We start from the raw sequence: 24,222 nt of genomic DNA, 5'->3' as shown, positions 1-24,222 counted from the left end.
TTCATATTTATTACCAAAAAGCTAAATAATTCAATATTTAAAGTCAAAGTGAGGTTAAATTCCCTAACAGCACTCAAAAATGCACTTTAAATTAGAAACATTTTCCATCTAACGAGAAACTTTATATACGCATGTGTTTTCTATCTCCTAGATCATCTAATTCTCATTTTTCATGAACTAAAACAAAATTTTGTCTAAACTTTTGCTAACATTTAACGAGAAAATTTGATGAATCTTTTGTTTTTTGTGTCATTTCCTTGAAGATTGAATACATCATTATCTATAAACTTTACGGATCTTCGCAAAGGAAATTAATCAAAAAATTTGACATTTTTTAAAGAAACAAAATTTGAACGAGAAAAAGGATAAAAAGATCTAAATAACAAAAATAACGTAAAGACAGAAAGAAGTTGCAGAAATAACAATAAATATTGATACTTACTATCAAAGCTTACAAATAATGCTGGCATATCATCAATTGACACCATTGATCTATAATCTAATTTCGGAGCTTGAGGCTTTTGAGGTTTATTTGATTGCGATGATGTTGCTGAACTGTCCGATGATGGATGAGATCGTATAAAAGTTCCAATTGATGATCGTCTGAAATAATGAAGAGTAAAAAAGGTTTTTTGTGATGAATTTGTAAGGTTTTGATAATTATTTCGGTAACATTTGTACATGTATACTTATAAATAAGATTAATTAATTATTATTGATTAAGTCAGTGTTGGGTAACCTATAATTATTCGCGGCACACCTTGATGGTAAGCCGCTACCGAAATCGGACACGGCATACGGTTCATGGTATTTAAATGTGCAACGGCCCACCTTGATGGCAAACCTCGACCAAAACCGTACAAAACATACAGTTTATGGCATTGCAATGTGCCGCGGTACACCTTGATGACAAGTCTCGACCGAAACCTTACACGGCATACGGTTCATGGCATTTCAATGACCAGGTTGCCCACCACTGAATCAAATAATATACTTAAAGTGATAAGCGATATATACAGATTTTTTTTTTTGCATAGCTTTGCTATTTTAAATTCACGTGACGAAATTGTACACAACATCTATCTATGAAAATTATAATATATAAAGTTATCTTGCCAATATTTATCTTCCTATCGTTCTATGCTAAAATAAAAACTTTTGAATAATATTTTAAACTTTCAATCGTGATAAAAGTTATTGAGTGGAGCTTTATTGGAAAATTATGGCTGACATTCCTAAGTTTTACGACTGTTTGAACAGTTGTGGAATATTTTTGATACACAGTTGATGGTGATTACAGAGAAATGCAGCGTTTGTTTCTACAAGACGTGATACTAAGACTAAGGAATTTGTGACTAGGAACTATTGACTATTTATTAGAAATTTCCAGCAGTCGAAGTCGACGTTAGTTCGTTAAAAATTGCATGAAATTTTTTCTGCTAGTTTTTTTTCAATAAAGCCACTTGTGAAGTTTAACATTTTTAAAAAATTTCTATCGGTTCTTAGCGAATTGTTGCGAACCATAGCATGAAGTCGACTCGACTCAATTGAAACAAGTCGTGAACTCTGTTTGAATTCAACCTCTGGAAATTCCACTGGAAGGAATTGTTGCGTTTTTATGGAAAGATTCTTTAAAAATTTAACGGCATTTGGAATTTGAAAATTCCTGGAAGCTTCTAATATTAAGTTCAAATTTGAAATAATCGTTTTTTTTTTTGTAAGGAGAACTTAAAAGCTTCATATCCTGTTGTTCTCTCAATTAGACACTTGATGCTAATGTCTATTGAGTCGTCTATGGTTTTCTTTGGACATCTTAGATCGTCTTGGTTGTGCTAGGTCATTTAGACTGTATTAAGTCATCTAGACTAGACTAAAGTCGTACCAAGCCGCCTAGACCATACTTGGTCTTCTAGATCGTCTAGACCTTACTGGTTTATCTAGTCCGTACTAGTTCAAATGCTATTTTGATGGAAACGTTCCAAAAAAACTGTCATTAGTCGATCATAGTTCTAGTTACTCACTAGCCAATAGTGTCAAGTGCCCACTCTAATCTAATAAGTTTCTATAACTAACACTATCCACAGTTGATGTAACAAACTTATATCATACATAATATCAATAAACGAGGAAGAATAATCATACATAGGCATCAGCTGTTACAATAAATATACACATATTATTCTATATAAATTCTTAATAAAAACATCAGGTGCAAGTACGAAATGAAACAAAAAAATAGGGGCGGAAATAACAACAAAGAAAATCATAAGAAAAATAAGAAAAAAACTGTTCATTTGGTGCTGGACAACAAAGAATTAAAGAGAAATTTGACTTTAGTTCTTTTTCGCTTACCCTGCCGATGATTCTTTAAGTGAATCTTGATGTTGAGTTTGATTATTTGGCGGAGGTACTGGAGATCCGCCACTTTCTTCAGATGGAGTTTTTGATAAAAACAAATTGCCTCCAAATTCGGAGACCAATGTGATGGGCGAGCTTTAAAATCGGTTTGGTATTTTTTTTTTGGATTAAAATTTTGAAAAATATTTTGTTCCATGAAATTATTATTTTTCGTGTATTTAAAGGATTTATTTGGTTCCAATGCAAAAAGGAATTGTGTGTGGATTATGTGTTGTGTAAATCAATTCAAAAAAGGTCCAAATTTTGTGTATAAAATGCGTGATTTTATCAGTGAATGCAATCGTAATGACAATTAACACCGGATTTTGGTTAAATAGTATGTAAAGGACATGGATATCACTTAGATATTTTCTCAATAAATTCCATTAATCCGCATGATAATTCAGAATAAAAAATAAATTAAATTACGTCACTCAAAGTTTTAATTACCTTGAAAATACTTTTGAAAATACACTTTGATTAGAATCACTTGTTGTGGGCGCTGAGTCGCTGTCTTTGCTACCTTGCTCGCCAGTCAGACCTTCCACCCACGATAATGGATATGATAAGCGTTTAAGCATCTAGAAAATTTACATAATCGTTATTAAATATTCATGAGAAAAACTTTTTTAAATTAATTAAAATTTCATTAATGCCGAAAAACTTTTTTTTATGGATTTTAGGCAACAACACAGTGACGGTTCTCTCACCTTATTCTTCTTAACTTCACCAGTTCCTTTATCAGCACCAGAATTTTCATTATCTTCAACACTAAAGCTAACACTGGACGTCTTTTTTCGTCCATCACTGTTTGTGGAGACTGTATCGTTACTATATGATGATGTGGACATGGATTTTGTATCGGTTGATATTGATGTTGGTGCTATTGTCAATGGTGGTACCCAGTCTGAACTTAATACAATGTCTGCATCACTATAAATCTGTTTGTGGATGGAAAAAAGTTCAAAATTAATTTTAATGCTTAATCCCAAAACGGACATCCTTACTTTTTTAGTTTGAACAACAGGAACTGTTGGTATAGCATCTCTTATATCAATTCCACTATCATGACATGATGTTCTAGTCAATTGATTTTCTTCATTAACATCTGCTGCCAATTCAGCATTGTCTGACTCTTTACGCTCTTCAGATGATTCCTTTAAAATTGCTTCCTCATCATCCCCATCCTCTGATCTACATTTACATTGTGTTCTCAGTCTTTTTTCATTTTTTTATATAATTTAACAAATAATGGATTTTATGACATGTGATGATGATAAGCAACATAAATTTATGCGGATACAGAAGGATTTAAAATAAAATTTGGGGGAAAATTAAAAAGAAATAAAAAATTGATAAATTAACAAAAATATGCAACAAAAAGCAAAGTAAAGGATTTGTGAAACTGAATCAATTTTTAACGAACTTTTTGAATTTAAAATCTACTTGACAAAATTCGAATCTTACAAAAACGTTAAATTTTAAAATTCAAAAATTAATAAAATTTAAAATAGAACGCAGAACAAAAGTGTATAATTAACAAATAATTAAAAAAGCTAATTAGAATGAAGCCTAAAATATCCAAAAAAAATGTCAAATTGATTAACAGTTTTACAAATGACGCAAATAAAAGCCATTAAAAATGATGTTAATTGGGATAAATTAATTAGTGACACACTAAACCAATAAAGATAAAATGCTTAAAATATATTAAAAACTCAAGTTATGTTAATGAAAATGTGAAATAATCCTTTCAATGTCCATTGCCTACCTATCTTTTTTCGGTATGGCCCAATGTTGGTCAAGGAGACTTTTTCTCCTGTTTGCTTCATGCTTTATCGCATCAAACTCGTCATCTTCCTCTGTTTTTGTATCATCCTTATCGTCCTTCTTTGTCTCATCATTTGTCAACGAGCCACGACCACCACCGCCAGCACTTTCAGTTGAATCAGCATGAATTTTCTCAATTGGCGTCACAAGATCGCGATCAAAAGCTTTTGGAAATGCATCGCCATCATCACGTTCTGTTGAACAATTGCTTTCTTGATCAACTGAACTTCCAGCACCTAATTCAGGAAAAGTTTCGTCCTTAACAAGCAATGAATCTTTACCAGGCGAATGTGTATCACATCTATTACATGGTGGTGGTTTTGGATAGTAAACTTCTGGCTTTTCACTTGAATTATTAGTATTATCTCCACTTCCAACGCGCATATGAGCAATATCATTAAATATGGCAGCATTAACAATAAATTCCATAGGTGCAATAACTCCATAACTTTCAGGACCATGTTCAATAACTAAAGTATCTGAGACATTTGGATCAAACATGACAGCATTTGGAGTGACAAGTAAAACTCCACCGACAACTCCTTGTCCATCAGTAATGTGCCGAACATTAAGCTTTAAGAATCGTTGAATTACTACTGGATCATCTTCTGACTGATTTGGTGTTAGCACACGTTCTGCGTGACCAGGTTTTGGTGATGTTGGTCTCAGGTTGTCAAGAAGGTCTAAAAATATTAAACAATTAACATAATTAGCAACTGAGTCAATAGCTGTATGTTTTTCATATTTTTTTACCACCAGATTTCAAAAACACTACGGACTTCATAGTGAACAATTAGATTTTATGCCATTACAACTGTTGAAAGACTAGTTTTCAATCATCAATATTTATTTAAGTTAGATAAGGAGAAATTAGACACGTCGGAATTTTTCTATACCAACTTCAACCTTGAAAATCACTGTTTTTACGCTTTTACCAATTTTATTCAACTTTTATCAAATATTACTTAATGAAATATAGCACAAGGTTGATTATGCTCACAGAACAAGTCAGTTGACTTAATAAACAAACTGTATCTCAGCTGTATTTCGATAAAATTTTCCGAATATTGTTCTTTTTTTTGCACAAGAAAAATTTATTTACTTTTTAATACTTTCCAGTGGCGTTCCAAGAAATCAATTTAAAAATTAAAATTCCGTTACAACAAATTGTACTATTAATTGATTAATAACTAGCTGACATTAATTGTATAGTCAACAATTAATCATTTTATAATAACATAGATTATTATCAAGCTTTATGAATCACAAAAACACGACAACAACGTCACTGGATAATCATATGATCTGATACAAGTAACTTGTACAATAAACTTGTATGTGCGATTGCGCAAACAAAACATCATTGGTTCAATAAATACAAAAACATTCGTAAAGAATACTGATGATTGAAATAGAAGAAGGAATTTATGTTCATTTTTTATCGCGCAAATCAGCTGTCGGACTTGTGAAAATCTGTTTTATTCAACGATGTTTATTTGAAATTTTCCAGAATTTCCAGATAATTCCAAAAATTTTTGCTTTCTTGGACAAAATGAATGATTTAGTCCAAGTAATTTGTGTAAAATCTGGCAATAGGTATGAAAAACTTTTCATTTGGCCTTCAAAAAGCTTTCAAGAAAATTTTTCATTCAACAACAGCAATAAAACAAAAAAAAAAACTTACCCTTTTCTTCCTGTGGAATATCGTCAGTATTATTAGAGCCTTTTCGACTCTTTTCTTTTGAAATGTCTGTATCACCGCTCGTCTCACTAGAATTATCATCATCCTTAATTTTTGACTTATCAGGCACAAGTAATGTCTGTCCTGAATAAATAAAGGAGCTGCCTAATCGATTAAGTTGAGTTAATTCCGAAGGTGTGGTATCAAAACGTGCAGCAACTGATGTTAATGTATCGCGATCTTTAACTGTATACGATAATGTTGGAATCGGTGTTATTGAACCTGCATCATGTTTAAAATAGAAAGGGAAAAAAATTAGAATGATTATTACGCGTTTGTTGTAGCATAGATGAGCAGAAAAATACATAATTAATTATAATGGGAATTTGAAGAGCTCCGCGTGCGGTTGGGCTGTTGTGGTTTTGAATTATAATGGGAATTCTTTATGCAGAATTTATATCAAGGATGCTAATTATACACTTTAAATAAATTCTTTTAAAGCTTAACAGCAATGAATTTAGTTTTTATGGATAATAATAATATTAGGAACTTGTAGTATCAGCAACATGGATACCATTACGAGTCAAATGAATGACAAATGACAGCCAAATGGATACCAAATAACAGTCACTTGAATGTCATACAACAGTCACTTGGATGTCATACAACAGTCACTTTGATGCAATATGACAATCACTTGGATGCCAAATGACAGTCACTTGGATGCTATATGACAGTCACTTGGATGCTATATGACAGTCATTTGGATGCCATATGACAGTCACTTGGATGCCATATGACAGTCACTTGGATACCATATGACAGTCACTTGAATGCCATATGACAGTCACTTGGATGCCATATGACAGTCACATGCAATCAAAGTAAATAAGTCAGTTGCACAAGAGTACCATCATTTTCTGGAGTGCATCGCGATATCACTGTGCTAACGTCAAGAGGCGAAGTTTAGAAGTTGACGTCGCGTGACGCCTGATTTCAAACAATTTCAACGGTTGCAAATGGTCCGACGCATCATGCCAATCGGGATAGTCTTCCAATTCCTATTAACCTTTTCTCAATCCCGCCATTTTAACATTAAAAAAGCTCTTTTTCCAGGTTAAAAAGATGAAAAAAAAAATCATCCACTTCCGAAGAGATTTCATAAATAATTCAAAAGTAACAACAAATAACCCCCAGCAAATCACATAAAGAATCACAAAATATAAAAGTAGCAATAACAAACGGAAGCTCCCATTAAATTAAATCTCAATTATTTTTGAGATTTCAAACCATCTTTTAATCTGTACATAATTTTTTTGAAATCACAACCGCTCAAGGATAACAAAATAAGACTGCCAAAAACATCAAAAAAACATAAATTACCTTTTGAAGACAACCGATCAATGCTTTCGAAACGTCCTTCAACTTTTGAACGTAATGAGTCCAAATCTACGAATGGCGCAGATAAACCATGATCTACGCTACGCGATTTGCTCCTGAAATGACAAAAAAACAGTTTTGCATGAGAAACGCATAAATAAATGAATGAATCATGTTGCAAAGTCACGTGACAATGCCGCGACTGTATTAATAATATTTGCACAATATTCACATATTTATTGCTAGTCATTTTTTCGCTCTTTTCTCTCTCTTATTATGCCACACATATTTTCTATGCACAAATACTTAAGTAAATCCCCAACTCACACGTATGGATTCGAATTTCATGTTTTGCTTATATTCGAAAATAAAAATAAAAATTGTGCAATGCGAAGGTTAATAACATTAAAAATATCGTGCATACCTGCTGCGATCGTTCAATAATAAAAAAACTAGGAGAGAAAAGAGCAACTGGACTCGGATAACTGTAAACATGATACCTAAGTGTCATAATACAATTTAATTTATAAATTGTAAATAAAAAAGGGAATATCTCTCGCATGCATGCTTTTAAATCAGACAATATACTCAATTGTATGTGTAATGGTTTCGCTCAATCTTTTTGCGGCATGTGGTTAATGACCTTCAAATCGAGTTTATTTATATTTATATGTTTATAGCATTTCGATATCGAGAATGCAACAACCGATTTAACTAAATCTGGGAGAAGACTGGATATTATTTAATGAATAATAAATTTAAGTTCTCCTTACATGGACGGAATGGATTTAATTTTACATTATAACTGCCATTAATATCGTTGGTAATGTACGATTTAGCCAAAGGGGCGGAAACTCAAATGTGAGGTAACAATGATTTTATGTTTCTTTTTTTTATCGCAAAAAAATCTTAATTATAGTGTTTTAGTAGTGTGAATAGGTGGACGGGTAGAGTGTTGAATGGTAAAACACGTGCAATTCGTGATTTGATTGGACACTTTTGACCTGCTGAAAGTTCAGTTTTAATTCTTTTTTGAAAAAGTCTTTTCTTTCCATTTTTGCACTATTTATCAAAATTCGAAGCTTTTAATGACCATTTATGCACCATTGTGCAAAATACATCAATATATGAAATAGAGATCGTCAATCGTTCCTGATGGGAATTGAACCCATACTCTTGCACTGGCAGTTTTGCATTATTTTTGCTTGATATTTTAGACAAATTATACTCTGACAGAACCACAATAAGACAGACAGTCATCCCTAGCACCACAATAAGGCCAACCTCATTGTTCGACGTTAAAATGGAACGAAATCCGCTGATACGATGCCGTCAGGGCCACTTTTTGCCTACTCGACTACCATTGATAAGGAGACACAACACTACTCAGTTAGTAGAATTCAAGCAAACAAGATGTGCTATTCGGTCTTAAAAAGTCCAAAAATGAGATTTACATTTAGAAAAATCTATTAAAAATTCTACAGAAGCTGAGCAGCTAATAGTCCAAATCAGTTACCATAGCAGGCAAAGAACGAACTTTCAAGGGCAGGATAATCTGGCAATTTATTGTGAGAAAGCTTTCTTTGCTGTAAGAGTTTGTCAATCCAAAATTCGGAAACAAGGCCTACTTGTATCTGGCATGGTCCCGGATTCGGCTTAAGTCTCTCCATCAAGTCATAGCCATGCTCGCCTGGTGCCGGATTGTGGATTCATCAACCAAATTGTACTATTCGGGTGATTCAAATAGACAAAATTGCTCGAAGAAGAAACTTTTACTAGCTTCATTCCAAAGAAATAACTTTCAAAAGTTATCCACCCTCAAATTCAATGAAAAAAAGAAAAAAAGATTGTTACATAGTTTAAATTATTGTGCGAATTATTTTCCATCCATTTATTACACACAATTTCATAATTTTTTGCACGTTCAGCAAATTAATATTTGCTCCCACTCACTCCTTCACACGAGTTTTAGTTAAGTTATATATGAATATTTTTTTTGGAAAACATTCAATGTCCGTTTATATGAAATAAAATGAAATGAGCGAGGCTTTATGCGAATTGTACTTATTAATATTCTAAACCATGCCTGAAAACGTTTCGTTTTTTTTGCGCCTTCTCTTTCTCCTTCATGGACTGTGTTTTGTGTGCGTATATCGCGATTTGCTTAAACTTATGTCCATTTCCGTCTTACATACCGATTTTCCTTTATTTATGTCTGAATTTTTTTCTTTTTTCATTAAAAGTTTACTTCTATGATTGTTTAATTAAAATGTATAGCGACACCGGGTTTGTAAATTAAAAGCACGAGTTTGAAAGTTTGTTCTGTGTGGGGGAGGAAATGTGAGCTTTTAAAGGAAATGTTAAGGATTCATTATTAATTTGGAATATTCTTTAATAATTAATTTTCAACTTTTTGTTGATTTTTCAATTTTCTTAAAAATTTAACGGTTTTTTAAAATTTGAATCTAAAAGAAAAATTCACCAAAAAATTTCTCCACCTCAAAATTTGTTTTCACAATTTTAATTAAAATCGACAAGAATTAACAAAACTTTTCAATTATATCGACTAAGAAAAGCAGCAAGGATCAAAAAACAAAAACAAAAAACACGTTTTCTTATTGATTGTTTTGTCTTTAAGTTTTCTTTCAAAGCATTTCTCGGAACAATGACTTTTGAAATTTCTCATTAATTCTCCTTAATTAGAACCGAAAAACTTTTTTTTGAAGAGTATTAAGGACTGATTAACTATATTTCCATTAGCAAACTGAGTTATCGATCCAATAAACTTCAACAAGACAAGAAACATATTGGATGAAAGTTTAAAAATAAATTAAACAAGACTTTTTGAAAGACATGAAAAAATAAATCTTTCATCAATTAATTTATTTACAAAAAATTTATTGACCCTTTGATGCAGTGTTGTGCAAACTATGTGTCACGAAATGCCTTTGTGGTAAGCCACGGTCGAAACAGCACACGACATGTGGTTCATGACATTTCCACACTAGTATGTCACGCCAAACAGTTTGCAACACTGCTGTCCAAACGTTTTGTACCACGCCACACATTGGTGCTAAGCGACGGTCAAAATTGCACACAACAATCAAAATTGCGGTTCGTGTCACTTTAATGTGCCACGTTACACAGTTTGTAGCACTGCTCTAAATTTTTTGTGCCTGCTGTCTACACTTTTTTGTGAAAAGGCACATTTTAGTGGTAAGTCACGATCAAAACCACAAACGACATGCGGTTCATGTCACACTAATGCGTCGCGACCCACAGTTTCAACACACTTTTCCAAACTTTTGTGTGCCATTCCCCACCTTTGTGGTAAGTCACAGCCAAGACAACACACGACATGTGGTCCATGTCACACCAATGTGTCGCATCACAAAGTTCACACAACACTGCTTTAATCAAAGACAGAATGAAATATAAGAAATTCTTTTAATCTTCTTTTATGTTGACCCCAAAAATAAATATATACAAATAATCTTTATAACAACAAGAATTTATTCTCAATCGACTTTACATGATACGATGCGCAAAAGGATGTAAAAGAAAGAGAAAAAAAGTTATGCATATTTTTGACAAAAAAAAAATGGGAAGCATAAAAAGGGAGAAGAATCACATCTTTTTTATTATCATAATTTTTACGAGTATCATTCAATCTGTTTATGGTTGACCTGGGTCGATTCAAAACAATCTTTTTTGTCCATATTGTCATTCTTGTGTACAGATGATATGAAGTGAAATCGTTTAAGGTGAATCTGTAATGTGCGAACAGTTGATGCGGACGTTGATTCGAAGAAATTTGAATCATATTTCGAATGTTTTTTCGGAAAAAATCCGCCATCTTGAAAAACATCAAAATTTTTAAAATTTTTAGTTTTTCATGATTTTTAGCTTAAATGTTTCATTAAGATCAAGATAAATGATTTAATTATGTTCATTGAAGCTTTTTAAATCATTTAATCGAAGTTTAAAACTAAACTTATCAGCTTAAAGTTAGTTTTTTTCAAAAATTATTCCAAATTTTTGGTTTTGTTTTCATTGTTTGTTTACAAACATTCTAAGAAAACAATGAAAAGCTTAAATTTCTTTAATTAACTTTTCTTCATTATTTGAGACTTTTTCTTAAATTTTTTACAATTATTTAGTTTAGTTTAAGCATAATCTTGCTTTAAAATCAATAATTAAACGCTAATATAGAGTTTTTTTCGTTTAGATTATTAACGTTCATTTGAAATTTAAATTTGTTTCCGAAAATAAGAACCATTCGAAATTGAAATTCCGAAAATAAGAACTCGTTCGCACATTACAGAGGTGAATGACAAAAGAGCATTTCTAGTGTATGGTAGTTACAAAAGAACTTTTTTTTTTTACGTGTTTACAAGAGCATTTTCAAGACAAATATTAAGAATGTGCAGAGAATGTGTATGGCAGTGTATGTAAACATTTATTTGGTGACTAGATGGCGAACAGGAATGTTGCGGTAGCACAATGGATAATAATCTTTGTGCTGTTGCTTTTGTATGTTTGTCTTGGAACTGTATTAAACTAGTTTTGTAATGTAGAAGAGATGCTTTAGACTTGAACAGTATACGTCGGGGAATTGATCGAAAAACCAACATCAGGCTGGCGCAATTTTGACTTGGGGTCGAATTCGGTTGAGATCTGGTACTATGCCAGAGTCATGCTGTCCTGGTGTCAAATTTTGGACCGATTAACCGACTTTTGATATTTGAGACTCTACGAAGCTGCCAGCGAAGTAAGGAAGTAAGTAGATAGAAGCTACAGACTCAAAAGACACATGGCAGGAAGCAGTTGTAAATCCGGCTCCAGGCCGATGTGAGTCTGGTCTGGACAAGTGTCACGCAACAATCCATAGACCATTTTGTGATTTTCATCAATATTAGGATTATTCACAGCACTTATTCACCCAAAACTGGCACAAAACTATTCCAAAAACTCAAAACCCTTCAAAAAAAAAGCTAAAAACAGTGACAAAGAATTTTTTATAGGCAGGCCTTTCTTATTCTTCCCGAGACTCTTCAAAAAAGAAGAAAAGAATTTGCTCCCATTCAAATCTCGAAAGAATAAGGAACGAATGAAAGGGATTGAGATACAAATAAATAGTAAGTTTTGTAGCGAATGGCAAAAAGAAGAAAAAAAAACGTAGCAGATGGAGAAGATTGCCTTTTTATGAAATGGAGCACTTATAATGGTTAAAGAATCGATAAACCACAGCAAAAAAGACTCTTGTGCTTTAACTATTTCGTATAAATGACTTTCATCCTCTGAACATTTGATTCCTAATTCATTTATGTCTAAAAATATCGTCGCGTTAAGCATGTTCAGCTCTTATCATCATCATGATACTTATCGTTGATTTTTTTAATTTAATTTCTTTTACTTTTTATCATAAAAATTCATGCTTTTGCATGTCGTCCCCGTAAAATAATTGAAAACGTGCTTTTAAGCTCATCTTTTCGATTTGTCTCTTATGTGATAAACTCTAACACAAACACAAATATTAAGAATATTCTCGTCTTCTACCTAGTTTTTTGCTTTTAATTCTCATCATAATTTATTCTCTTTTAATGCTTTGTTTAGAAAAAAATCTTGTTTTTTAGCTAGTTTTTGTGAAGTTTAGTTTGAGGTTAGGTTTAGTCTGACTGGATCATAGATCAGAGGTTGACATCCTGGATGTCGCGACACACTGATGCCACTTGTATACCACAGTGACATGTCTTTTGCGGTTTCGATTGTGGTACACAAACAATGTGTACCATGCCACACAACAGTTGCCTACCACTGTCACTTAGAAATGCGCCTTCCATCCTGACCTCAATGCGGCTGTTTTCTATTAGTTTCTCGTCTTTCTCGCATCGACATGGTCGGTAAACATGCAATTCTTTACGAAAATAAGACAGAAAGTAAAAAAGATGTTGGAACAAGCTTTTTAAAATGTTTTTTATGAACGTTTACAACCTATACATAGTTCCATCGAGAAGAAAAAATGTAAGTGAATTTACCGCTATTCATCATTCTCTTAAATCAGATTTATTTTCTATAAGATCTTTTATATTACAAAAATTCTTTAACTTCAACTACCTACGCAGCAAAATTATTCATGAATGATTTTCGTTTTTTAATAAAAATATAAGTGGTTACTAAAATTGCCGATGGAAAAAGAAGTAAAAAGATAAACTGGATGACAAAGAATCATTATTTAGCTATTTTAGAATCTATGATGACATAAATATGAATTTGGAAGAATTTTTATTGTTTATTGATCAATTATTTTGCTTAAAATAAAACAAGTTTGATTCTTGGTTTTTAAAAAACAAGCTTTGCTGTCTGGCTAGTTTTGACAACAATCGTTTCCTTATTATAGGCAATGTTATTTGATTTTTATGATAAACTTCCTTAAAATTCTTGAATTTCGGCACTAAAAATGTCTTTTGGAATGCTAGAAGTCTCAAAAATATCAAGAATGTTCTACATTTCCTTATGAATCACTAGACAGGACGAATAGCGCAATACAGTCGCTGTGACGTCGCACTGACGGCAAGTTATAAAGAGTTTATTTGAGATTTGAATAATATTTATTGTACATAGTTGAACACCCTTTATTGATACTAAAGTTTAGTTTGTTTTTGGCAAAGCCAGAGAGGAAGGAGAGCTAACCGTTTTCTGGTTCCAATACATATGATACGATGTTCTCCCGACAGCTACGTGACGTCAAACTCTGACCCACTTTTACGTCAAGCAACAAAAATTTCCGCATCATGCTGTTCGAGCAGGTTACAAAAATCTTAAAATTCAGGAAGCCAAATCCATAATATTCATAGAATTCACTCCCAAAATACCAAACTAACTTCCCAACTCAACAGAAACAAACAAAAGCAGATAAAAAATCGCATAATTCATAAAAAGTTGTGATCCAACAAAACATTCCACAAATTTATCACCACAATTGTCTGTGTCATGTGCATTAGAGATAAATATGAGCAGAGCTATTTTTAGGTTAGACTTCCTTCTATGAATTTAAATTTTATTAAGACATTCTAATCGATTTGACTGAATAAAAAGTCATTCGAGACAAAAAAGAGCTAAATTGTTTGAAAATTATGACGAGGAAATCATGTGATAGGAAGTTACTGCATGATCTTTACAAATCGATAAGGCTTTGACTCAGAAGTATTTTTTTAATTATTTTTTTTGCGTTTAATTGAATCTAAAAAGAAGTTTTTTTAATTTCAGAGAAAAATAATTTCAAGGCAGCCGAACTGGTAGCCATAATACGTAAGAAGATTAGCATGCTAGACATGTAAATATTAAAATTAAATATTATGCATCTGAAAAAAACGTGCAAAAAGCTTAATGACAATCAATGTCTAGTAATAAATGACAATGGGGTATAATGAATCACTTTATATTACGAGGTGGATAGTAGCACACATACAGTAAGAATAGAAAAAATATCAAATCACACATTAGATTCGTATTGAAAACAAAAAAAAAATTGTCCACAGTCCCGGACAGCGCAGGGTGTTTGGTAGGGTACCCGTGCGTCGCTGGCAAAATGCGAAATAGGCAGGAACGTGTTTATGTGGGAGGTTAAACAAGAGTTGCAAAACAGACACCTGTCACAGACAAAAACCGTACAATTTCTTAATGATGTATGTAAAGAAATTGTACGGTTTTTGCTTTTGACAGGACCCTGTTTTGCAACTCTGGGTTAAACATCATCTTTTTCGGGAAAAACTTTTTCTTTTGTATGAAAAGGGGTTTTCAACTATGTACAATAAATATTATTCAAATCTCAAATGAACGTTATAACATTGGCATCAACAAGGTGTCTTGCCTCCTACAACAACAACGTTATTATCAACAAGGGCCTGGAGGCTCCAGGCAGATACCCTGTTGGCATCATAGCGACTGATTCAGACCCATTTTACAGCGAAAATTGAGCAGCTCGGGAGCGCACTCAAGTTTTATCATGCCATGTAAAATTAATGAATAATTTTAAAATTCTTGACATCTTTTGTCTAAAAATCCTAAACAAGACATTCAATTTTCCGTCAAATCGTTTCTTAATTGCGTTGTTATTTTTAAACTCAATTGCTTAATTCTTTTTGATTAATTATCACTGTCATAATTTGCATATTTTTACTGAGAGAACGTCTTATTATTATTTCATATTTTTATACCTAGTCATGGAATTTTTTTGAATTGTTCAATAGCTTTAAATGTTGAAATTTCTACAAAGTATAATTTCATAAAATTGTCGACCTTGCCTTACATTTCCATTCAATTATTATAATTCCCTGACTAACCATAAACCTTAATCAGCAAGCATATCTCATTGGATGTACAAACAACAACGCTATTTGATCCATTTATGTGGAAAATATGTGATTTATAAAGTGCGTTTTTCCCCCTCATTTTATGTTAGTTCGCATTTCAAACCAGAGTTGCAAAACAGGCATCTTAGGAAGACTGAAACCGTACAATTTCTCCATAATTTGTATGCTTCTATAAGAAAAACCATACAAATTACCAAGAATTTGTACGGTTTCTGCCTTGATTCTTGAGCGAATTCTTGATAATTTGTATGGTTCTATAAGAAAAACCATACAAATTATCAAGAATTTGTACGGTTTTTGTATGAAACACGTGCCTGTTTTGCAACTCTGTCTCAAACTAATTTATATATCTTATCTACCCATGATGAAACTACGCTGTTCCTGCCTAACAAGTAATTTTATTTAATTTACAACGCAGCTGTGTCTCTATTTTTATCGATTTATTCCATTATTCATTTGAGCGATAAATGAAATAGTAAACACAAGAGCAGCAATATGTAAGGACTTTTTGTTGTAAATGAAGAAAATTTCTGGGGTTTTAAAGCTTAATGGAGTGAGCTTTTCCGCACATAAAAACAAACTTTTCTTATGCTTCCATTCTTCGATTTTGTGTCATTGAATTTGGCATACTTCAAACATTTCACTTCTTTTTTGCTTTTGACATTTCAATAGTGCTGAAATTCTTGTCATTTCCCTACTCTCAATGAAATATCACAACAACAACAACAAAAAAGCGACCTACATCATCACTGTCATCAATACCGTCATCATCAAAATATACTTATTATGTGCATTGTGATGGAAAAAAAGAAAAATTCATCGTCAACTTTTTGATATTACCGCATTGCAATAAAGTTTTCAGTTTCTTCCTTTTTTGCTACCGCAAACAACGATTTTAACTTTTTTTTTTGTTTAGAAAGTTTTTTGAGGAAAACTACCGTTGTTTTGGTCTATTGAATTAATAATAAATGAATTTTTTTAATCTAAAATTTTCGATGGATGAGAAATTAAGAATAGATTCAGTTTTAGTCAAAATAAAATGTAATCAATTGAGGAAAAATTATAAAAATTGAATTTAAATACTAAGAATTGAGGTTCAAATCCTAAAAATTACAAAGAAATATTTTCCGTGGGAAGTAGCGAAGAAATTTTCTTTTTTTTTTTTTCAATTTTTTATGTAAACTCCAAAAAGTTTTGAAATTATTAAAATCCATTGCTTTTCATAATCTAAAACCCTACATTCAACTTTCCTAACTTCTAGTCTTCATTCTTATTTTTGACAAAATTTTCTCAAAACCTCAACCAATCTGAGACGTGATTCCATATTCTTTAACTAAAGACATTTCATAGTTCATAGTTTAGTAGTTTTTCATAACATTTCTTGCTTTATCAAGCATATACACAAAGTTTTGTTTGATCAAGAAAAGAAAAAATTCTCTTTTTGAGGTTTGCATAGCAGCAATAAACATGTCGCATCGTTCTTATTTTTCTTTCATTTGTTCTACATTAGAATATTTGCCCGAGGAATGGAATTGAAAGAGTCTTTGTCATGTTTTACTCCTTTAAGGGTTCGCTAAGGACAGAGTTGCAAAACAGGCACCTGAGACAGGCAAAAACCGTACAATATCTTGATAATTTGTATGGTTTTTCTTGCAATTATCGTGAAATTGTATGGTTTTTGCCTGCAACTCTACCCAAGGACACAATGACTTATTTCGCCCGTCGTATAGACCAACTTGTGATTCATGGCTATTCTTAGTTGACGTAAGAGAGTCTCCGTTACGACTTCTTTAAAGCTTGATCATGGACACATTTAATTATTAAACTGAAAGTACAGATCAATTGTAATCCATGACCTCGCATTTGGAATAACACCAAATGAAAAACGCCCCCGTGTGTCTTCCAAATTGCAACCTTTTAAGGCATTGCAAGACATACTTTTATTTTCGTGTCACACCTTTGTGGTGAGCTACGACCGAAAACGCAACATACTTTACAGGACATTTCTAGAAACTTTCGATGGCTCACAGGTTTGCCGCGACATATATGTTGCCAATCATTGCTTTAAGGATTCGTGGCGCATTCATTTATGTCGCTCGGGCAATCATACCACATATAAACATAAAATTATGTCATGTAGGTATATTTAAAAGAAAGAATAATTCATGATTTGAATAAAGAATGACATTAAACGCAAATTTATTTGTTTGTCGTTTTGTTTTTGAGAAATTTTCATATATTCAACTTTTTTTCTGTTGTTTCTTTCATTTCCTGGACTTTTCGCGTGTGTTTATTTGTCAGCTGATAAGCTAGAAAATATTAAACTAGCACAATGTGGTGCCATCACAAAACATAAATCTCGCTCACACTTTTCGCTCCTTTGTTTTGTGTATTTTTTGTTCTCCTTTTAAGCAATTGTTAGAATTTAAATTTTAAGCAATTCAATTCAATTCAATTGTATTGTGTTGAATTCAAAAGCTTACAGCAATTTTGTTAAATAATTCAATTAGAATTATTAGACGAAATATGGATTTATTGAATGAATTGATTCAAGAATTACGGAAAAATGTGTCATTTAGTCGTCAATTTGTTGAATTTTAAATTCAGTTCATGAAAATTTAATTTAAGCGAATTTGAGGAAAGCCAGAAAAAATATTTTGTTAAATATCAACTATAATAAATTCATAAATCAAATTATTCGACATTGTGAACAATTAGACACCCAAACCGGATTTTGCAAAAAAAAAATAATAACAAAATCTTAATGAGGTAGATCAGTAAATAGTGACGTAGTAAGTGGATCAATAAATTCCTTAGGGATTGTTTACTTATTATGTTACAGAATAACGAACTTTTTTTGAAAAAAGGATTGGTGAAATTCTCAGAATTTCTATTGTTTAATTGGAATTTACACCTGCTCCCCCCTCTTGGGGAAAAATTATTGAACGCCGTCTTGATTCTTCAAAATTGACCGAGCTGATCGTCAAGTTTGATACAATATTACTTATTTTATTACTTGAGAATTAATATTGAATTTAATTTAGAAAACCTGTTTTTTTTGTTTTCGTAAATTGTTTGTTAAGTTTTACATTTTCATAGAATTTTGAGTATCTGTTGCGTATTATTATTTAATGCGATTATTATATGATGGCATAACTTATTAAGATTCTGTCAAATTGTTCTAAAAGTTGAAATTGAGATTTTAAAAGAAATGTCTCAATTCGAGGTTTTCAAAGGTTCAAATCCTTTCAAATTTGATTAAAATTTTATTTAGGCGTTTTCCTACATTTTTTATCTTTTTTTTTTTTTTTGAACAAAAAGATGAGATAATCATTAAATCAACTATTCGTCATAAGTCAGCTTATTTTTTTTTAAATTCTACTTAAATACAAAGATTCAAAACGAGTTTACCTTAAGTAAATGTGCAAATTACTAAGAAGTTAATTAAATATTCAAGTAATTACAATAAATTCTACTTTTTAAACACACTAACTACAATAAAGAGTTAAATTAATTACTATTTTAAGCATCAACTACTAATAATATATAAAAAATCTACATAAATCCTTACCTTCTGTAAGGCGGCGGTACCGCAGCTTTATCGTCTGATAATCCAATAATTCCAGCATCCTGACTCGATCGTCTTGACCTTTTCATCATTACAACAATTTCAAATTATACACACAAGTATGTACAGCAATAATATTTACGATTTGTATCAAAAATTAAATAAATAAAGACAGGCAAACATGCGTAGAAATAAAAAGAAAAAAGAGAAAAAATAAAATTAAAAATAAAGAAAATAATACAAAAAAATTGCTTATCGTTTAGTATCCGAGACATATGTCAAGCAAGTACATAGTTTTAGGTATAAAACACGCAAAGGAATGAAGGAATGCAATTAGGTATGTTAAAATATTCACAAATGTATGCATTAATAGAACATGAAGGAAAAACTTTTATTTTTAGACCAGTTGGAGTCAAACCAGCACCGGTAAATAAATAAAACATAAGGAAAGTTCATGAAGGGATTTAGAATCTGGATAGGAGGAGTCATGAAGGGATTTGGGGAATAGGAATAAAGGGAATCACAAAAGCAATCTAAAATACATCTAATAATCAACAACAGCATAAACAGAGTTGCAAAACATGTGTCTGTGACAGGAAAAAACCGTACAAATTATTGATTGTTTACTTCCAAGACAGTACAAATTATTGATAACTGGACAGGCAAAAACAGTACAAATTATTGATATTTGTATGGTTTTTCTTCCAAAATAGTTCAAATTATCAATAATTTGTACGGTTTTTGCCTGTCTCAGACACTTTTTTTGCAACTCTGAGCATAAATGAATACAAAATTAAAAGTAAACATAACAGACACGATAAGTATAAAACAATCAATTTTTTAACAGCTGACAATGATGATGAATAATTTTTCATTTTTATACAGGTATGCTTTGGTCATGTGAATTGATAAAAATGAAATAATTTCGTAATTCACACACGCATACACCACGATTTAAAAAAATTTTTGCAATACCTTCAGGCATTGAACAATATAATCGATTGTACATAATAGATGATTGAATGGAATTGAATGTATAAGGAAGAGAAGTGGACATTGAACACAAAATAAACAAGTATATGCATTGACATGTGGCAGACAAATTATTTTCAATTGATTTTTTTTTAAAAAACATTTGTTTGTTTACTTCCATTGACTTTAATCAGACGTGTAGACAACAAAATGCCAATGGAATTTCTTTTTGACCTTTTTTCACGTCGAATATGTAGCAAAGCATTCAGGCATCAAGCAAAAATTGAAATATTTTTTCCATGCTAATCGGCTTAAGAAAATTCAAGTTCAAGTAGCTTACTCATTCTTTCATTATAATCTGCATAAATACACACAATTTTACCTTCACCTTTGAGTTCTTTTTTCGGAAAAATAATAGAACCGATAGTCCTTTTACATACAAATGGATTTCTACCCTACATTTGTTTAAAACAGGGGTGGGTAACCTGTGGAAGGAGGCACATGAACTATGGGTTCCTGATGCCGATGCCCAAAACTACCCAGGAAGTCTCGAGACTTCAGGATACCTTAATATCAACCACATGCTATGCGTGTTTTCAATCATGTCTTACCACCAAGGTATATCAAGGTACAAAAAAAGTTACCAACCCCTGCTTCAAAACAACAATGTTCAAGTTTCAGTTACGTATCAATATGTGAAGCACCACAGAGTACTACAATGTAGGGTTGGGCAAAATCGTATTCGAATATATTCGAATACAAATATTCGTATATTTTATGCGAATATATTCGAATACATATTCGAATACGCATTATTCAAAAAAATTCCGTTGCATTTGGTTTCTTCAAAGAGTAATTTCTAATCGCATTTGTGAAGTATGTAATTTCATACAAAAGTTGATCAAAAATCCTTTTTTTGCTTATTTTTGGCAAAAAAGATAAAATTTTAGGATATTTGTGTTAAAACATGTATCTATGACTTAGAATAATGCTCTTATGAAAGAATGATGACGCATTAATGCAATTTTATTAAGAATTTCTAATTTTTTGCCTAAAATATTCAAAAAAAGGATTTTTGATCAACTTTTGTATGAAATTACATACTTCACAAATGCGATTAGAAATTACTCTTTCAACAAACCAAATGCAACGGAATTTTTTTGAATAATGCATATTCGAATATGTATTCGAATATATTCGAATATTTTTTTGATCATATGCGAATATATTCGAATATATTCGAATATTTGCCCAACCCTACTACAATGTATGTTTTAAGTCTAAAATCAATAAGAATTGTATGTTTTGAATAGCTTCCTAGTTGTAGAAGCTTTTGAGGTTAAATTTTTTTTTTCTAACAGCACCCTTTAATGTAAGACTCTAGGGATTATAAATTGTTGCGTGCTCCGAGTTATAAATTAATATGATCAAAATATTTTCAATTTATCTTCAAGCAATTGAGAATTATTGATGTTGGAAAACTCGATGTGAGGAAAAAGTTTTTAATATAGCATCATTTATAAAAAGAAAAATATGACTATAACTGACTAGTTCATGATAAAATTCTATCAATAAATTAAAAAGCATTCGATCCAATAACCATAACAATGGAATTAAAAGCTTGAGGCTTCTAACAATGCATTACTTTAAAAGCTCTTTTTTTTTATTTTTTACGTGAATGAATGGAATAGAACTTTTATGCTAGAAATAGATTTATATGAATTTTGTATGATTTAAGTATGCCTCGTGCTTACAGCAATTTATGTGCTTTTTATTTTCTTTCGCTTTTTTTTATTTCAATAACTCATGAAAAAGTGATGGCTGAGGACATTCACGTTCGCACATTAAGAATATTGAACAGGAATTTTCGATCGTTTAAAAAAAAACTGAATCAATTGTTTGCCTTTCTCATGCAATACCAATGAATAGATGTTTATCAGAATTTATGAAAATGAATTGAGTTGCTGCTGAGATCGATATACTTTTTTTAAAGGTTATGAATTGACTCGTGACTAGACATTTTTGGGGCTTTTTTAGGATTTAAGAGATTTTCGATATAGAAACCAAGACTGGTTCTCTTAGCTTGTGTTTAAGAATGGTGACTTGCTAGGCCAAAGCACCCTATAATAAGCAGCTTGGAGAAACCAGAGCACGAAGTCAATTTGAATTTTGTATGGAGTCACGTCGAGTCAAGTTGACTTTTGCAATATACAAAATCGAAATCGAAATCTAGATTTGATCGACCGAAATTTCGAGAAACTCTATATAGGAGTCCGGTTCAAAAATCTGTACTGAGATTCAAACTCATGAGATCTGATTTGGAATACAGTTTAAGGTAAAAAAATATTTTGCGTCCCACAGCGATTGGAGTTGTGCAATGAGTGTTGTACAGTGAAAAAAGTTTAAGTGAGAATTGTGTCACACTCTCTAGTAAGCCTCCGGTAGCTTAGTAGAGCCGGTAATTGCACTTGACATGTAATTAAGAGGGAGTGGGTTCGAGTCCCACTCTGGGTTATATTGTAGGGAAATGTACTTTTTTCCCTAGAACCTTAGAAGAGGTTGCAGAGCTCTCTACAGCTTCTCTTGGCAAGCCCTAGTAAAATGGCAGGTTGAACATTTCCCCCTTGTCCCCTTATCAATTTGATTCACCTTAAAACCAACAAAAAAGGATCAAAATAGCAACAACAAGCAAAAAATGTCAACAATCATGTGAGAAAAAATTCATTTCAATCAGAAAAGTCGAGAAAAAACACACAAAATATGAAAAATAAATCTATACAGAAAAAGTGTTGAGCTGTATTTTAATGGGCATTCTCTATTCTATTATATCATGATGAAGAAGAATAAATGAATGAATGAACACACAAAAAAAATGAATTTTTTTCAACATTCAATGATGATGTGAAACTTTTCTATATATTTCTTGGCTTCCGGAGATGCTTTTTTTATGGCTTTCACTCTCTTACCAATAAAATTCCTTAAATTTTGACACTTGACTTTTCAATGGCATTTTTCACTTCCTCGTTTTTAGTTCTACCTTGCACAGAAATTTCACAAAAAATAATAATAAATCTTTTGTTCCGTTTTTTTTTTTATTTTCAATAGACACACAAAAAATTATTGATTTCGAAAGTATATTATGACTCAACTCAACTTATGTCAAGTTTATCTTATCGGATATTCTCTTCTTCTTTTCATTAGATTTATTATAGCATGATAGTTGTTACGAATGGCGCAACAGCATTGATTATAGATTTATTTTTTTTTTACACAATATGTTATTCTTTTTTTGACTTCCACGTTATCGATATCAAGTCCAAAAATTATATGTTCCATAAATCAAAACACAATACTCTATTGTTTGTGAACTGTAAGCCTTTAATCACGTTATCACTTATACTTAATATCATAATTGTTACAAATTGAAACTTAATAAAATGAGGCTTCTTGTTTTGGATTCACATGGCTGTTGATGAAATTTGACAATTTTTGGGATTGAAACTTTTTGGATATTAGCACTGATTTGTCTGGAATATTTCACTTTTAGTGATCTGACTTGAGTAATAAATGATCAAAATTGAGCAATTTTGGTTCAGGTTCCGACAATTATTGATCAGATTCTAACAGAAACTAATCTGATCTTGACCTTTTCGACTTCTTTTATCCACTAGCTTCTTCACAAAACTAAGTACGCCTCTCTAATCACGTAATTGAATCAACGATTTGATTCTATCAAAAATTCTTTCATTTCTCTCAAAACTTTCCACAAATTCTCATATATCTTCATCAAATGATCTCATTTCTCTCTCTCATATTTCTTCTTATATTACTAATCTTTATGAAAACATTTACATGTTGGGGTCGTTCACTTGTGATGTAACCCAGGGTAAACGAATAGAGAAACTGACAGTTAATCTTGTACGGTTTTGTACGAATTTTTGAAATTCAAACATAAGTGCGAAAAGCAGGACAATGCTAAAAGCAGGACACTATCTGTTTACACTGGGATGTAACGTGAC

The 24,222-nt window shown here is 31.6% G+C and overlaps 1 protein-coding gene across 10 annotated transcripts in view; it reads right to left on the bottom strand.

Annotated features, from left to right (window-relative positions):
* mtd (TLD domain-containing protein mustard) overlaps positions 1 to 24,222 on the bottom strand; it is a 95,461-nt gene that overhangs the window by 26,210 nt on the left and 45,029 nt on the right. For 4 of the 10 annotated variants that reach the window (XM_070653842.1, XM_070653838.1, XM_070653837.1 and 1 more), the window contains 8 exons: positions 19,235 to 19,312; positions 7,292 to 7,404; positions 5,912 to 6,190; positions 4,169 to 4,910; positions 3,405 to 3,615; positions 3,108 to 3,338; positions 2,848 to 2,978; positions 443 to 603 (listed from right to left, as the gene is read on the bottom strand). In XM_070653842.1, the coding sequence (XP_070509943.1) occupies positions 443 to 603; positions 2,848 to 2,978; positions 3,108 to 3,338; positions 3,405 to 3,615; positions 4,169 to 4,910; positions 5,912 to 6,190; positions 7,292 to 7,404; positions 19,235 to 19,312 (1,946 nt within the window). Of the gene's footprint in view, positions 1 to 442; positions 604 to 2,847; positions 2,979 to 3,107; positions 3,339 to 3,404; positions 3,616 to 4,168; positions 4,911 to 5,911; positions 6,191 to 7,291; positions 7,405 to 19,234; positions 19,313 to 23,169; positions 23,670 to 24,222 lie in introns of all 10 variants that reach the window. The other 6 variants (XM_070653840.1, XM_070653846.1, XM_070653844.1 and 3 more) reach the window with 4 other exon arrangements.

This window comes from Chironomus tepperi, unplaced genomic scaffold (assembly GCF_022539635.2).
Source record: "Chironomus tepperi strain 1889 unplaced genomic scaffold, CSIRO-AGI_Ctep_v1 contig_73, whole genome shotgun sequence".
NCBI classification, from domain to species: Eukaryota; Metazoa; Arthropoda; class Insecta; order Diptera; family Chironomidae; genus Chironomus; species Chironomus tepperi.
The sequence above is the reverse complement of the archived record's forward strand: the minus strand, read 5'-3'. Positions and strand labels throughout refer to the sequence as shown.